Source organism: Chroicocephalus ridibundus, chromosome Z (genome assembly GCF_963924245.1).
Source record: "Chroicocephalus ridibundus chromosome Z, bChrRid1.1, whole genome shotgun sequence".
Lineage (NCBI taxonomy): Eukaryota > Metazoa > Chordata > Aves > Charadriiformes > Laridae > Chroicocephalus > Chroicocephalus ridibundus.
The window spans coordinates 33,132,267-33,147,199 of NC_086316.1; the positions used below are offsets into that span (position 1 = coordinate 33,132,267).

General features: G+C 48.2%; 1 protein-coding gene across 1 annotated transcript; it reads left to right on the forward strand.

The window, feature by feature from the left end:
* The first annotated feature begins 237 nt into the window (after positions 1-237).
* Positions 238-12,190, forward strand: CHRNB3 (cholinergic receptor nicotinic beta 3 subunit). The gene is made up of 6 exons (XM_063320006.1): positions 238-280; positions 3,845-3,996; positions 5,036-5,080; positions 9,547-9,656; positions 9,846-10,728; positions 12,056-12,190. The coding sequence occupies exons 1-6, from the start codon at positions 238-240 to the stop codon at positions 12,188-12,190; spliced, it is 1,368 nt and encodes a 455-aa protein (XP_063176076.1).
* The last annotated feature ends 2,743 nt before the right edge of the window (positions 12,191-14,933 follow it).

A 14,933-nucleotide genomic window follows, 5' to 3' on the forward strand; every position in this document is an offset into this window, starting at 1 on the left:
GACCCAGAGCCCTGTTTTAGGCTTACGGGATGTGACAGCTGACTGAAAATCAATGAAGTGTGATTTACAGAGCGTCATAATGAGGCAAGACAAGGCTCAAAAGGTGCTGCCTTGCCCTGCAGACTCAATTGTCTGCCTTGATTTTTAACTAGATTGTATTAGTCTCCTACTAGGATGAGACCAATTTGCTTATGAAAACCAAAGACCAGATTTAAAGGAAAAGCCATGGTGGTGCCGATGCTTTGCCTGGTGCTCTTTGCACTGTGTCTGAGCCGCTCAGGTAAGTGCAATTTCTTCTTCTTCCAAGCTGAGCTGACGATGTTCAAGATTTTTTTGTTTCTGCTGTCCAGTTAGCTGCTGCTTGCTGGGACAAGGTAGGTGCTGGCTTCCCTTGGTCCTCTTCTTAACACTGTCTGACTAGCAAAAGGGGGTTGTATCAACTGCTGCCTTTGTATCGCAACCACAGCCAGTTTGGCAACAAGGTTTTAATAACTGGGGTGGAGGGGTGGTCGCCGGGTGGAAGTTATAAAAACCCTAAGCTTGACTCTCACTGCTAACGGGAGTTACTGGGGAGTCTCAGTCAACAGGAGGGAAACTGAAACGCCTCAGGCAAGCTGATGAAAGGCTAAATGTCCTGGCTGTATTTCTCAGGGTGTTTTGCATGTTTATTTAGCAGACCCCCTGCCCCAGCACTCTTGCCCCTGCACCTGTGGGGAAGCACTCCTGGCACAGATCACAGAGGAACATGAGCAGAGGAGAGATAGCAAACAGTGCCCGGTTACTTGTGCATGCAGTAAGCTGCCAGGGAGCTCCCCAACTTTTGCCTTCTCTGTGCATTATAAGTAAATTCAGAGATGCATCTGTCCTATGGCTGCTGCTCTGTTCTCTCAAAGGCAGAGCTACTTGGTTCAGTATTTTCGCCGTGGCTCTATCTAACTTAATCATCAGACAGGGCTTGATCAAAGGAGCTGTTAGGCTATTTTTTCTGCTTGATATGTCTTCCTTCTCATTAAAAACTTCTGCTCTTAAACTGTCCTCCTGTGACTACTGAGGCTGTCTTATAAGGGCACCAGTCTCACTCATTCTGGCTTTCTTCTTTGTAAGACTTCTCAAGTCTTTTTCACTCTTTTCTGTGGCTTCCCCAGCAGCTGAGAATCAACACATCCATCCCCAAAACGAGCTTTACCATCTCTATGCTAAACTGTCTTGGAGCATTAGGGCCCTTGGAATTCTTGTGAGGTACAGGCTGTGAAATGGCACCGTTTTCCTATGAGGGAGCTCATACACAGCCACAGACGCTGTGCCCATGGGATGTGTGGTTGTGCATGTTTGTGCAGGGAGTTATACTAAAACAAACCCGGAGTAATATATTCCAGCATTAAGACAAAACTGGTTTTGCCCCTGCATGTTTTGGGTTTGTGGATTTTTTCTGTTCACTAGCTTTCCCATTACATTTCCTGTGTTTAACAACCACGCACCCCTGTGAACCTCCTAAAGGGAAAGCAAAAGGGCTGGGAGACGGGGGCCCTGCAGAGACTTTTGCGTGCCAGGGGACTGGACCCCTGAGGAGGGATAAATGTGTTCTTTCTTTTCCTTTGGTTGTGGATGCGATGCCTCTCTGGCATGTTTGGGCAGGCAATCCAGTTTCCTAGGACAGACCCCAGACCCTGATCCCCATTTGCTGTGGTGGAGCTAGGGTTAGCCCTGGTGTGAGAATAAAACCTGGAGCAAGCAAGAGGAGTATTTGTGGTTTCCCAGTTGGTAATAGCAGACCTCAAAGGCTTGTGACAAAGTGGCAAGGCACAGGGTGGCCACAGGGGTTGCTATAAACTGTGTTGGCAGCTGCATGAACCCATCCCCAGCTGTGCTGCAGAGCAGGTGGGAAGGAGTGTGAAAGCTCCCTCTGACCAGCTGGCCTCCACTTCCCCAGGGTTTGGTAACCCCGCCACAACTGCACGTCCAACAACACAGGGCAAACACAGCCTGTGCTAGAACACCTGACAGTAAAGCAATTGTTACCGTAGAGTGGCAATCATTAGGCTTCAGAGTTTACGGCTTCTCAAAGAGAAACAGGCATTTGCTGTGGCTGGAAGTGGGGGATGACAGTGCTGCTTGGACCTTGCGCTACCCTGAGAGAATCCAGACTGCCTGAGGGAAAGATTTCGTCCCATGGGAAGCTCTGGTGCAGAGGCAGGTTTTTGCTTCAGGCAGTCCTCCATCTGTGCCCCTTCCTGCCTGCTCAGGGAGAGGAGGCTGCACGGCCCATCCCACTCATGAGGGTGGCACAGCTGCTGGGGGAAGAGGACAGGGGCAGGGGTAGTGGTCTGTGGTCACAGCCTTTCCTCCGTGCATGTGGAAGAGCATTACCCTCTGCCTCCGGTTTTCTCTCTGGAGCTCAGATGCCCTCTCCTCCCTCCCCATGGCACAGGAACCCTGCCGGGGGCTGCCTTACCTCCGATGTTTGCTGCACAGTGTGTGTGAGCCCCGCAGCTCTGCCCTGCTGCCAGGGCTCTCCTGTCACCCAGTCCTTGCACTGTCCCTTGGCCGCGACCCTCTGCCTGCACCTAATGGCTGGCAATCCAGGTGCAAGTGTCCTGCTCACACCAAGGCTGGCAGGCATGGGTGGTGAGGGGACAAGGTGGGCCCTGGGCACCGTCCTGTGATGTTCTTTTCAACTGCTGGCACAGCAATATTGGCTGTGACCCCCGCGGCACAGGGCTGATCAGCACAAGCTCCTTTTTCCTCCATCGTACCTTTGAAGAGAGGTGAAATCCTTCTGATGCTTGAGTGCTGTGTGTGCACTGGGGAAGAGGTGGAGGTTGTGTCAGGACCTCAGCATCACGAAGAGTGGGAATAGCATCTGGGAAAGGCTAGAGGGTCCCCTTTCCCCCTGGTGCCAGGGACTGGGAGAGTCTCAAGTCTTGCAGATACAGACCATAGTGTCTCCATGTTTGGTTGCGGGCAGACGTGGCCCTGGCAGCATCATCGAGCTCCTCCTGCTGCCAGATGAGCTCCTTCTGCTTTTTGCTCCCCTGATGCCCACCCAACCCACCCCCTGACTGGGAAAATTCAGCTTTCTCAACAATTTGCTGCTATCCCCTGGTTAAATCCAGAAGGAGAATTCATTTCCAAGTGCTGCACAAGGCTCCCTCAGATCTGGCTTAGAGACTCTGTAGCTTCCAGCAAGGAAACCCCACCACCCCAATCCTTGTGCAGGGCAGCCCGTTTCAGAGAGGTCATAGAAACCAACCAACTACAAGTGAAATCCCTGGGGCCCACAGTCTATTTCTGCTGTTCCTAGCTACAAGCCAACCAGCCAGGGATTGCCCCACAGTTGACCAGATTTCCCCTGTGGCCCCAGCTGTCTGTGGTACACCATAGGTATCTGAAAAACCATAACTCAGAGTGGCATTTATTAGGCTGGATATTTGCTACTCAAGAGTGAAAGGGAGCAACTGATACTCTGAGCTTGCAGATCCATGAAGATTCTATGATTCTATGAGTCTATGATCTACTAAAGAATAGCAAGCAAGAAAGACTGGGCAAGTATGTTGACTCAAGACAAAAAAGGCCACAGAAAACAGAAACCTAGTAAAAAGTCGTCACTGCTCTTGTTCTGATGATTTTCGTGTGTGTGAGAGTTGGGCTCGGGCCGTCTTGCCTTCCTCTCTCCTCGCCCTGGCTCTGTTGAGAGTCTGTGCATCTGAATTCCTACAGATTTTACTGACAAGAGCTACCCAGAGGCGATTTGTCTCACATCATCACTCTGCTTCCCTTCTTCAGGTCGTGCCATTCTCCACGTCTGCTTTCCAGCACGCCCCCACTCTCTGTTGCTCTTTTCCAGATGTGGCTGCCTTCAGTTCAATTGCTGAAAATGAGGACGCGCTCCTCAAGCACTTATTTCAAGGCTATCAGAAATGGGTCCGCCCTGTGGAAAACTCCAACGACACTATCAAAGTTCTTTTTGGATTAAAGATATCACAGCTCGTGGATGTGGTAAGTGCTGTGTTTGGCTTGGTAAAACATCCCTTCTTTTATAGACAGCCATGCATTCACCTGGGAGGGCTGGTGATGCCATTGGCATTTGCCTCCTGACACGTGAAATGCAAAGTGATGGTCAGGCAACAAAATGCCGAGTGTGATGCAGTGCTGGTGATATGACCTCCTGTCCCACACACAGCATGAGCCATAATACTCATCTATTTTGCAGCAAAACTGAGGGTCCTTTTTTCCCCACTGCTCTCAGGGAATAAGGCCTCACTGCATCAGGTGTTAATCAAACAGCCCACATCAGGCAGTCCCTGGTGCCTGAATTTGCAGTTTAATGACAAAGCAGCCACATGACAGATGTGAGGAAGGGCAGAGTTGGTTGGGCGTTGCTCAGTCTAAGCAAGCTTGTACCCAGGCTGAAGGCAGCTCATATCATGACTCAGCTGGCCTCTCAGATAAGACACTAGAGATAAAACAGACAATCCCATGGTTTTGCCCACGTAGAAAGTTTGCCCTCCCTTTCCCTTCCATCACTGCAATGCCCAGTGGAGTTTGAACAGGGCCCAGCGGTACCCACACAACAGTTTGCTCCTCGAATCCCCCCGCCCCTGGCAGCATCCCCCATCTAATTTTGTGCTTTATTTACATATTTAGGACAATGTTTCAGCTTATATCTTCCCAAACTCACTCCAGACTGAGCAGAGTGGGGAGATGAGCCATCCTCTGAGCCCACAACCATGTGTGTCCTGACACCACTTGCTGGGTGAGCCCTGCTGCTGTCTTGCTCTTTGGCTTCTGATTCCTTTGGGCTGCTGTGAAATGCCAGACCTTGGTTTTCCAGCCTCAGAAGCTCCCAGTGAGAGCTGGGATAGCACCTAGAAAATCAGTTCACTTCCCCCAACAGTGACTAAAGACCCTAGCCCCATGGGGAAACAGGACCATGGGGATCTCCCCTGCTTGTCACAGGGTTGGACTCAGCAGGCGTAGGGTCTGTTTCTGCTGTCTGTGTTGGTATTGCAACCCTCTCTACCTTGTGTCATCCTAGGATGAGAAGAATCAGCTGATGACAACAAACGTGTGGCTGAAGCAGGTAAATTAGTTCGAATCAGATGTCCCCTTTCAGTGTGGGGCTGCTGAGCTGCATGGCCATCCCAGCCTGCTGCCCACTGCAGCATCCGTCCCCTTCCGTGACTCCAAGTGGCCAGAAAAAACCAGCACCATGTTATCTTGCCTGACATTTTTATTTTACTCCTCTCACTTCAGCAAATGCATAAAGGAGCAGGAAGGCAGGCAGGTGTGCCTTTAGGAAACAGAGTACCCTTTTCTCCCAGTCTGCACCACAACTGTGTGCTCAACCCAGGTGTATTTCAGGGAAGCAACATCTCCCGATACTGCAGTGGCTGTCCCTGGGATGCTGTGTGTGCCCTGTGGGACTATCTTGTCTCAGACTTAGAGGTCACACAAGTACTGTCTCTTGCCCATGCTACGAGTGGTGCCTTGGATAGTTTTCTTCTTCAGCGTAAGTAAAGAGAAAGAAAAGGCCAGCATACTACTCTCCCCAAAATTAAAATCTGTGGCAACTTAACCAGATCTTTCTAACATCTATCTAACATCTGTCACTTCTGTAAGTGACAAGAATTTATACAGATGGGGGAAAGGTGCAAGTTGAACTGTTAGGTCTCCTTTCTTCTTCACTCCCGAAGAACACTGCATTTGGTTTAGATTACATTGCACCACTTTACTGACCTTGTGGCAATTATTTTAAGTCTCTCAGACTTGTGACTATCTATAAACATGTCAGCTGATCCTAGGCAGAGGACATAAAACACAATCTGCACTTGAAACAAGGCCATGGGAAATGGTTACCAGGGGTCGCTGAGCTGGTGCAGGATATATGTAGCTCAGTTTTTGTTCCCAATCTGGTACCCATAGTGTTGCAGTGAGTGTGAGCTTCTGGGTGGAACAGGACCCCTAAAGGCCATACGGACATTATATGCATATGCAAAGTTGGTTTTTTCCTTGAAGAGGGAGAAGCTCAGGCTTCCCCTTGCTGCAGCAAGGACGGGAACTTTCCCTTTTGCTGGGGAAATTTGCTGCTGATCTGAATCCTACTGCTGAGAGCAGGTGTAACATCAACCCACTTCACCCTCCTCATTCTCTCTGTTCCTGCAAGTGTCCCCAGAAAGATCTTACAGCCTTTTGCACTCTTTGACAGAAGATTCCTGGGTCTGACCATCTCCTTCTTGTGGGGCTTGTGTCACCACTTCTGCAGTGGGAAATCAGATTCCGCTGCAGGTTATTCCAAGGATGCCACAGGAGGCAGAGACATGCCATCATCCACTGATTGCCTCTTGGGTATGGGGGAGGGCAAGGATCAAGGGGACGCCACTTTATCAGATCCTTCTGCTTCATGCTCTGGCTAAAAGAATGACCTACCCAGGAGTCTGCGCTGCAGACATGCTGATTTCTCTGGAGGCCTTTGGAGACTATGCTCAGATTTTATCCAAGGCAGCTCCCTAGGGTAACTCAGCACTGTGATTTTCAGAATTGCTGAGCTGGGGCCTCACTAGCTGTTGCCACTTCTAATACCTCTTCTCCATCTGAAGGGCCGAGAACATCAAGCCCAACATTAAATGAAATGCAAAGGGAGCAGAAAATAAGTGAGACACAGGCTCTGATTTTCACGCGTGCAGATGCCCTCAGGAGGTCAGGCTGAGCACTAAATACCCATGGCCTGAGCCAGGTGTCCAGGACCCAGGTGTCCCTGCTTTGGTAGTCATGCATTCCCATAGGCTCAGTGTGAACTGGTCTCACATGCAATACAGTGCTTGGGGGATTATTAGAATGCATAAGCAGAACAGCTAGGGAAAGGTCTGTAAAACTAAGCAGAATTAAAATATTTTTTTCTTTTGAGTAGAGAAAAGTGAAAAGCACAGAAACAAGCCAGAACTCTCTCATGATACAGACTCCTTCTGCAGGAGCTGGAGAGGTCAGGGAAGTCTGGTCCTCACCCTGGGTGTGAGGTTGAGACGGAATTACAGTTCTAATTTCTCTGCAAGAGTTTGGCTTTTCTTAGGTGGGCAAAGATTAAATCCAAGGGTTTTCTGTTTGGGGTGCTGTTTTTTGGGTTTTTTTTACCTCAAGCATCCAGATGCAGAAGATGGTGGGACTGGCTGATGTGCACACAGGCAGACACACAAGGTGCAAAGAGCTTTTTGTGGTTACTGAGAAAGTATCTGGGTTCAAACAAGCTATGGAGTCTACTAGCAAGGGTCGAGATTCTGGATCCAGTGTTTCTTGGTCCTCTTGCTGTGTCTTAAGTACTTGAGTGACAGCCCAGAGATGGGAATTTGGCAGAACTGGAGAAAGGGGAGAGCTATCGAGGGTCTGGAGCAGCGTGCTAGAAAGGGAGAAGAAAAAGCCTTTTGCATCTGCTGCTACGGTTCGTGTCAGCATTGCCCATAGGGAGATTCCCGTTTTAAACTGCTCATCTTAAAAGTCTGCACACAATCTATTTTCTGCTCTAGTAAGAAGACACGCAACCATTTGCCTTGCAGACATAAAAGAGCACTTTAGCTGGGAGAGAAATCAATGCAGAGCAGGGGGAGGGAGGAGTATTACAGATGCAGCAAATAACCCAGGCCAAAGGGCTGCTCCAATTCAACCCCAGAGGGATGATTATATCTCCAGACGGCTCACAGGGTATTTGCTTCTGTTGTGTTAGTGCAGGCTACGAGCTGACTGTGGTGGCTGCTGCTGTCAGCCCCGACTATCCCCTTGCATAACAGGTATGTTTCCAGCCTAAGCCCTCTTGCACTTATTGCAGGAGGTGTCCAGAACACACATGAGTCTGTGCCCACCTAACAGCCCAGGCTGCTGGAAACATCTGGTAGATACCCATCCACAGAGAAAAGTTTGTGCTAAAAATGGTGCGCTCTGCCCTTGCTGCTGAGGTGAAGAGCAGCAATGTTCCCTCTTCTCCTTCCACACCTGAACAGCCCCCATCCTGCAGCAGCAGGAGGAGCCAGGAGTGGAGGGCTGTGCCTGATAGCTGACACCAGCCATTTGGGCAGTTCAGAGGGTGGGTCCACATATCTTCTGGTGCAGGTAGTGAGGCCATTAATCCTGTTACGTTACCATCCTGGGCGACTGCCTCTTTTGCTTGTGCCTTGGGCCAGATTTTAGGAGGGGGTCTACTGGCCACCTGCCCATAACCTTGAGCACAATCCCTTCCCTGCACCTGGAGAAGGAAGACACTTGTTCTCACTGTCTGTGTTTAGGTCTCTACTGAGGCTGTCACACTGTAAAGGATTGTAGTAGCAACTGTCTGTAGGTATAGCTGTGGAAACTACAGGGAATAGAAGAAATGGTTGAGCGACCATCCCTGGAGGTATTTAAAAGACATGTAGATGTGGTACTTAGGGACATGGGTTAGTGGTGGACTTGTTAGTGCTAGGCTAACAGTTGCACTCAATGATTTTAAAGGTCTTTTCCTACCTAAACAATTCTATGATCCTATGATTCTCAGTAAGATGGGAACAATACAGTGGGAGAGGAAGCAGAGAATATTGCTTTTTGGTTTGTCCTTAAGTCATGGAGGAAAGTGCCCAGAGAAGGCTGAGGCCCCGACAACCCTGGGGAACTCTTAGTGCTGGAGCTTAATGGAAAGTGGTTCATGTTCCGCTTCTTGGTATTGACCACAGTCTACAGCTCTTGCTTCCTCTCGCTGCTATTCCCATGGGCAAGTGAAAGCCCCCATCAATAACAGCAGAGACCTGCTTTTCCACTGCACCTCGGTGGAAATCTCCAGCTTGCTAAAGCCACTTTTCTAGGACCTCCACGCTGAAAACAAAAGAGGAGAGAAAAGTTATCCTGGTGTTCAGCATGATGAAAGTTGACAGGACTCCCCCTGCTTTTGCTTCTTTAGTGTTATCTCTTCGGCATTGTAACCAAATGCTTTACAACTGTGTCATATTATTTTTCCTGCAATAGTGTGCAGTTCTCTCTGATGAAAGAAAAAGGATTTGGTTTACAAGGTCAGTGTAGAGATATTAGGAGTTGTATTCCATTCACTGAAAAAAAGCCAGGTTTCCACTGAAAAGTAATTAAAGGCCACCTCTCTCATTTGTGTAGTAGTAGCCATGCCTGATGACTCTTCTATGGGGTCACTGCCAGCCAAAAACATCGTGAGCTGGTTCTCAGAAGGAAGAAGAGGTGCCATACCCAAGGGAGGTGGCTCCTTCCTTCTGGACTACCCTCAGGTGGGCCGGGCAGGGTGGTGAGGGAAGTGAGAGTCAAATGCTCTCTGGGAGTGCCTGCCTTGGGGTTGCCTGCAAGGGGATGGAGTGCTGGGGCCCACCTGTGGCTGAAGGAGCAGTGCTGGTGGCAATTAATATCTCCCAGCCATGCCTGCCTGGCATCTTCTCTGCAGCTGAGCAGTCTTACACCAAGTGCTGCCCATTGTGCTGTGCAATGCAGTCCCTCTGAGGCAGGAGGTGGGAGGAGGTATGAGGTATTGTGTATGAGTGGGCAGAGGATTCTGCTGGCTTCTTACAGGAGTGGATCGACCACAAGCTCTCCTGGAATCCAGAGGAATACGGTGGGATCACCGCCATCCGTGTCCCCTCTGAGTCCCTGTGGCTTCCTGACATTGTTTTGTTTGAAAAGTAAGTAGCATGTCTCCCTGCTCTGGGTTTAGGCCAGAGCTTGGGCAAGGCATGACTGCCACCACGAAGCCTGCACATGCTGTCAGAAGGCAACGTGAATGTTGGCTTCCCTTGTGTTCTGGGGAGGGAGTAGGACTGGGGCAAATGTAGTCCTGAACTTGGTACTATTTCTTCCTGTCCAACTCCCAGTGCTGATGGACGTTTTGAAGGATCCCTGATGACCAAAGTCATAGTGAAGTACAATGGAGTGGTGACCTGGACGCCACCGGCCAGTTATAAGAGCTCCTGCACGATGGATGTGACCTTCTTCCCCTTCGACAGGCAGAACTGCTCCATGAAGTTTGGGTCGTGGACATATGATGGCAGTATGGTGGACTTGATTTTAGTGGATGAAAATGTAGACAGAAAAGACTTCTTTGATAATGGGGAGTGGGAGATCTTAAATGCCAAAGGTATGAAAGGCAACAGGAAGGATGGGCTGTACTCTTACCCGTTTGTCACTTACTCTTTTGTGTTGAGACGCCTTCCGCTGTTTTACACTCTTTTCTTAATAATCCCTTGCCTGGGATTGTCTTTTCTAACTGTCCTGGTGTTTTATCTTCCTTCAGATGAAGGAGAAAAGCTTTCATTGTCTACATCAGTTCTAGTCTCCCTCACTGTTTTCCTTTTAGTAATTGAGGAAATAATCCCTTCTTCTTCCAAAGTCATCCCTCTGATTGGTGAGTATCTTCTGTTCATCATGATTTTTGTGACCCTCTCTATCATCGTGACTGTGTTTGTAATCAACGTCCACCACCGCTCATCAGCAACTTACCATCCCATGGCTCCCTGGGTTAAAAGACTCTTCCTCCAAAAGTTGCCTCGGCTGCTCTGCATGAAGGGCCATGTAGATCGTTACTCTTTCTCAGAGACTGAAGAAAAGGAAACCACCTCGAAATCAAAGTTCCTGGGGAAGCATAAACACAAACAAGCAAAAGACGGAGAGAAAATTGTTATTGCCTTTCTGGAAAAGGCAGCTGACTCCATTCGATACATTTCCAGGCATGTTAAAAAGGAGCATTTCATCAGACAGGTAGGTGAAGGGAGGGCAAGGGGTACCACGGTTTCCTTGACGGCAACGGCTTCCAAGCTCTTACCTTTTCTGCATGCCTTTCCCTCTGCCTCTGCCTCCTGCTCATATCTAAGACATGTCCTGGGAACTTCCTCTGCTTGATGGATAATATGTTTTCTGGGAAAATGCATTGCTTCATGGAGAACTGTACTGAGCTCTGAGAGTCCCTGCTCTTGACAGACGCAAGAGGCTACAGCAACCTCTCCTGGAGGGATTCCTGTTTTGGGATTATTTGCATAACCTTGTCCTGCTTAAGTTAGTGGTAGATAAGAATCTGGAAAACCTCTGAACTGTCACATGCTCTGACATTGTGTGTTTCACAACACTTACAGGCAGGCTCTACGGCAGTTGCCAGGTCTGCAGCTGCAGGGAGTCCAGGCCTCCCAGTGACAATACACAGTCCAACTGCTCTGTTTCGAGTGGAGGTCCTCTAGATTTTCATTAACATCTCTTCAGATTAGACCCTAACCACCACCTTCATCCTCCTCCCAACAATCCACCTGGCAATTAACGATGGAAAATTACTGAGTGCATCTCATGCAGGGTAGAACAGCAAAGCAATGCACCTAGCAGCACACAGAAAGAGAAAAATTTCTCTTAGCACCCTCCTGACAAAAGCCAGGGCTTTGTTCAAACTATGCTGAGAGGATTTCAGCAGAAAGATGACCAGTAAATTGAAAATGCATTATGTGAGCATATAGTGTCCGTGACTGAAGCCTTTTATTTTAAGTTGAAATAATTTTTAATAAAAAAAGTCCTTTGAATTGCTTTTATAAATAGCTCTTTTGTGTGTGCAGGGTTGTGCTGGTACTCACAATGCAAAATCCCCTTCCTGAATGCACTCAGTCTGAGCCAACAGAGCACTTAAGCAAGCACAAGCCAATGGGACCACTTGTGCTGGAAGCAATGTCTGCGTTGAAGTGCTGTACTGGAGCCAGGTCCTGGCGCTCCAAGGGAAATGCAGTTCTGTGAAAAGAAACCCAGTTCATTATGAAGCCATCTTCAAGCTTGAGTCTGTAAACTTCCATATATGCACTTAGCTAAAAGCTTTTGCACAAGCTGAAAGAAGTCTGATTACCATGTGTGTAAAACTATGGAATTGTTCTGGTGTTTTGAGTGACTTGCAGCTATGGGCACTGAAAAGGTGATCCATGTCAGTTTTAGGATACAGCAAGCTACAAACTTCTAATTTCAAACACAGGCTTTTGAAATTAAAATATATGTAGCAGTATCAACAAAGTCCTGGGCTCATTACTGTTTCTGTTTGTACTCCCTCTCTCCTTCCCAGGTTGTCCAAGACTGGAAATTTGTAGCTCAAGTCCTGGATCGCATCTTCCTGTGGTTGTTTCTGGTGGTGTCAGTGACGGGTTCAGTTCTCATCTTTACCCCGGCGTTACAGATGTGGCTGAACAGCACCTTGTAGAAAACGCTCCCACAGTGGCATACAAGTGCAATGCCAAGGGATGGTGGTGCCTTTGAGCTTGGTCTCTGCTGTATGGGATGGAAAGCAACAGCAAGAACGAGGGAAGCTGATGGTAACAGTGGGCATTGAGTACTGCTTTCTATCTTCATACGACTCTACCAGTTACAGATTTGGCTGAGATCAGAGAAGGGCTTCGGGTGCAGCCGAGTCCTAAGTTAAATTGGGGTTGCACAATTGGGTTATAAGTATTTTACTAGTAGCCCTGTTATATTACAATAAAAGCCAAGATTAATAGTTAAAATTGGAAATAGTACTTCTGGCACAAAAATTATACTTAAAATACAGATCTGTCAGTTAAAATGCTGCTTTATGGAAGAAGTTGTATTATGAACACAAACCAGTACTCAGTTTATCTACATTTCCAAGTAAAAACCACAAAGGCGCTACAGATCGCTTTGTGTATGTCTCAGAACTGGCAGCTGAACAGCATGTGTGCCAGAAAAAGTACAAATACCTCTCAGATGGGATGTTTGAAACCTTGACTCCATGGTCTCCCCTTAGCTGCAGGATAAGCTCAACAGTGGCAGAACTTACCACTCTGCCCAGCTGCTGCCAGCCTTTATGGCATGGACACTTCATCTCTCCTCTTGGGCATCAGGAAGCTACAATGTGTTAACCACTTTTCAGTATTATTTGCAATTTTGTCTGCTGCTTTGTGATGTAACAAAAGGCTGAACGAAGAAGGATTTTCCCCATGCTCTGCACTTAGAAATTATGATTCCTGCACCTGCTTGTTCACAAGACAAGTGGAAGATCACCTCAGGCATATTGCATGGAGAAAGGTGGCTATGCTACTCCGCAAGGCAGCAGGGATCTTCCTAAACAGTCAGTTGGAGGGAAGCTGCAGACATCACTTTCAGCAAATGAAACTTGTGGTTGGTGCAGAAGTGGAGTTTCACCTGAGAGCTGTGGGGTTGGCTGGCTACCAGGAAGACACATTTTTCGGTTTTGGCTTGTTCATGTTTCCCAGGCAATTCAGAATTTTATTCCTTTGATTCATTTAAATGGGATTCTTCTGCAAGATTAGAAACAGCTCTTAAAAGTGTAAATGAAACCTGATAGAAAACACACAGGTGAGGCTCTTACCACTTTTGCTGGGGCAGTGATTTGCCAACATGGAGTGCTTTAGAAAAGCCCATTCAGAATTTGCAGATATTTTCAAGGCTAGCAGGGGATTTGCAGATCCAATTCTTGACAACCTAAGTGTGAATATGGTGTTAAAGCTTTAGCTAGCCTTGAAACTTTCTCCCTAGGGATGGAGGTTAGAAGGTGTTAAAAGTACATGCCGGTATTCTTGTGCTCTGATTATGTGTGCACGCAAGACCTTTGTGAGTTAATATCATCCCATCCTGTTGTGTCACTGCAGAAAGTTCTGTTCACTTGTGCAATCGTTATTAATAAAGATGTATTTAGTAACAATTCCTGGGGTGAGAGTGCTCGTACACTAGGCTTTGTTGTTGTTTTGTTGTCAACAAAGCCTGCACCACAGCCCATTTTAAAAGCCTTGTCTCAAAACTATTCAAACAGAGGGGTTGTCACATTCTTGGAAAGTCCTCACAACTTTTTAGCTCTGTCTGCGTTTGAGGAGGGAGCATTCAGATCTGGTTATTGCAGGAACCTAGAAGAGACCCATTTAGTTTAGCATATATAGATAGATGTCTTGACATAAAACTCTAGTATAAAATCCTTACACATTGACCTTACTACCAGCTGCTTGCCCCTTCTAGCTTTGTTTGAGTCAGTTTGTTCCCCTGGCCAGCACCGTGAAATATCCATAGGAAAACAGCCAGGAAGCTCTTCTTTCCAGCGTTTACAGACTTTTAAAGTCAATTAGTGGCAAGTTTTCCCTCTGAGCAGTGCTGCCAGGGGGCTGGCTCTTAGCCGTGACAGATGACAAAATCCTCTCCTGGGCAAGTGCTTCAGGTGTTTAGCTAGCAGATGGTCCTGTCCTCACCGTGCGACATTTCAGTTGCCCACCCACAGGCAACACATGGCTGCATCTTATGTGGCTGTGTCTGATGCCACGCTGCTTTTTCTGGCTGATGCTGGTAGAGGTCAGCAGGGCTGAGGTGCTTTGAGTAGATGTATGAACACTGCACCAGTATGGCTTTTGGCCTATGGCCTTCCTAGCATTGCAATCTGGAACTGCTACATCCGTATCTCACTACTTGTTATTTCCTTGTGCTGACTGTTTCCGAGCTTCCCTGAATCTCTTTGCTGCTGGCCCACAAATGCATTCGGCATGTCCCACAGCCTGGCCTGCCACTAAAAAACACAACTAGGGAGGACATTCGGGCAGACAGTCCTCTGATGGGCTCCTTCCCTCTGCTTGTCCTGGTTCCGGCGGGGATAGGGTTAATTTTCCCTGGTATTCCATGCCATGTGAGCCATGCCCACCCTGAGCTGCCGGGGGAGGGGGCAGGAAGTCGCCGCGGAGCCGGCTGGGGCGTCCCAGGTCCGGTCGGTCGGTGAGCCATGGGCTCCCCGCAGTTCCGTAATCGTGTTTGTATATGCCTCTGTCCGTGTTATTGTTGTTGTTTGCCTGTTCCCTTTGCTGTTCTGTTAAACTGCCTTTGTCTCAACCCAAGAGTCTTGCCCTTTTTCTTACGATTCTTCCCGTATCGGGAAGGCCCGAGCGAGCGGCACGTGGCTCTTTGTTGCCGTCTGAGGCTAAACCAGGACA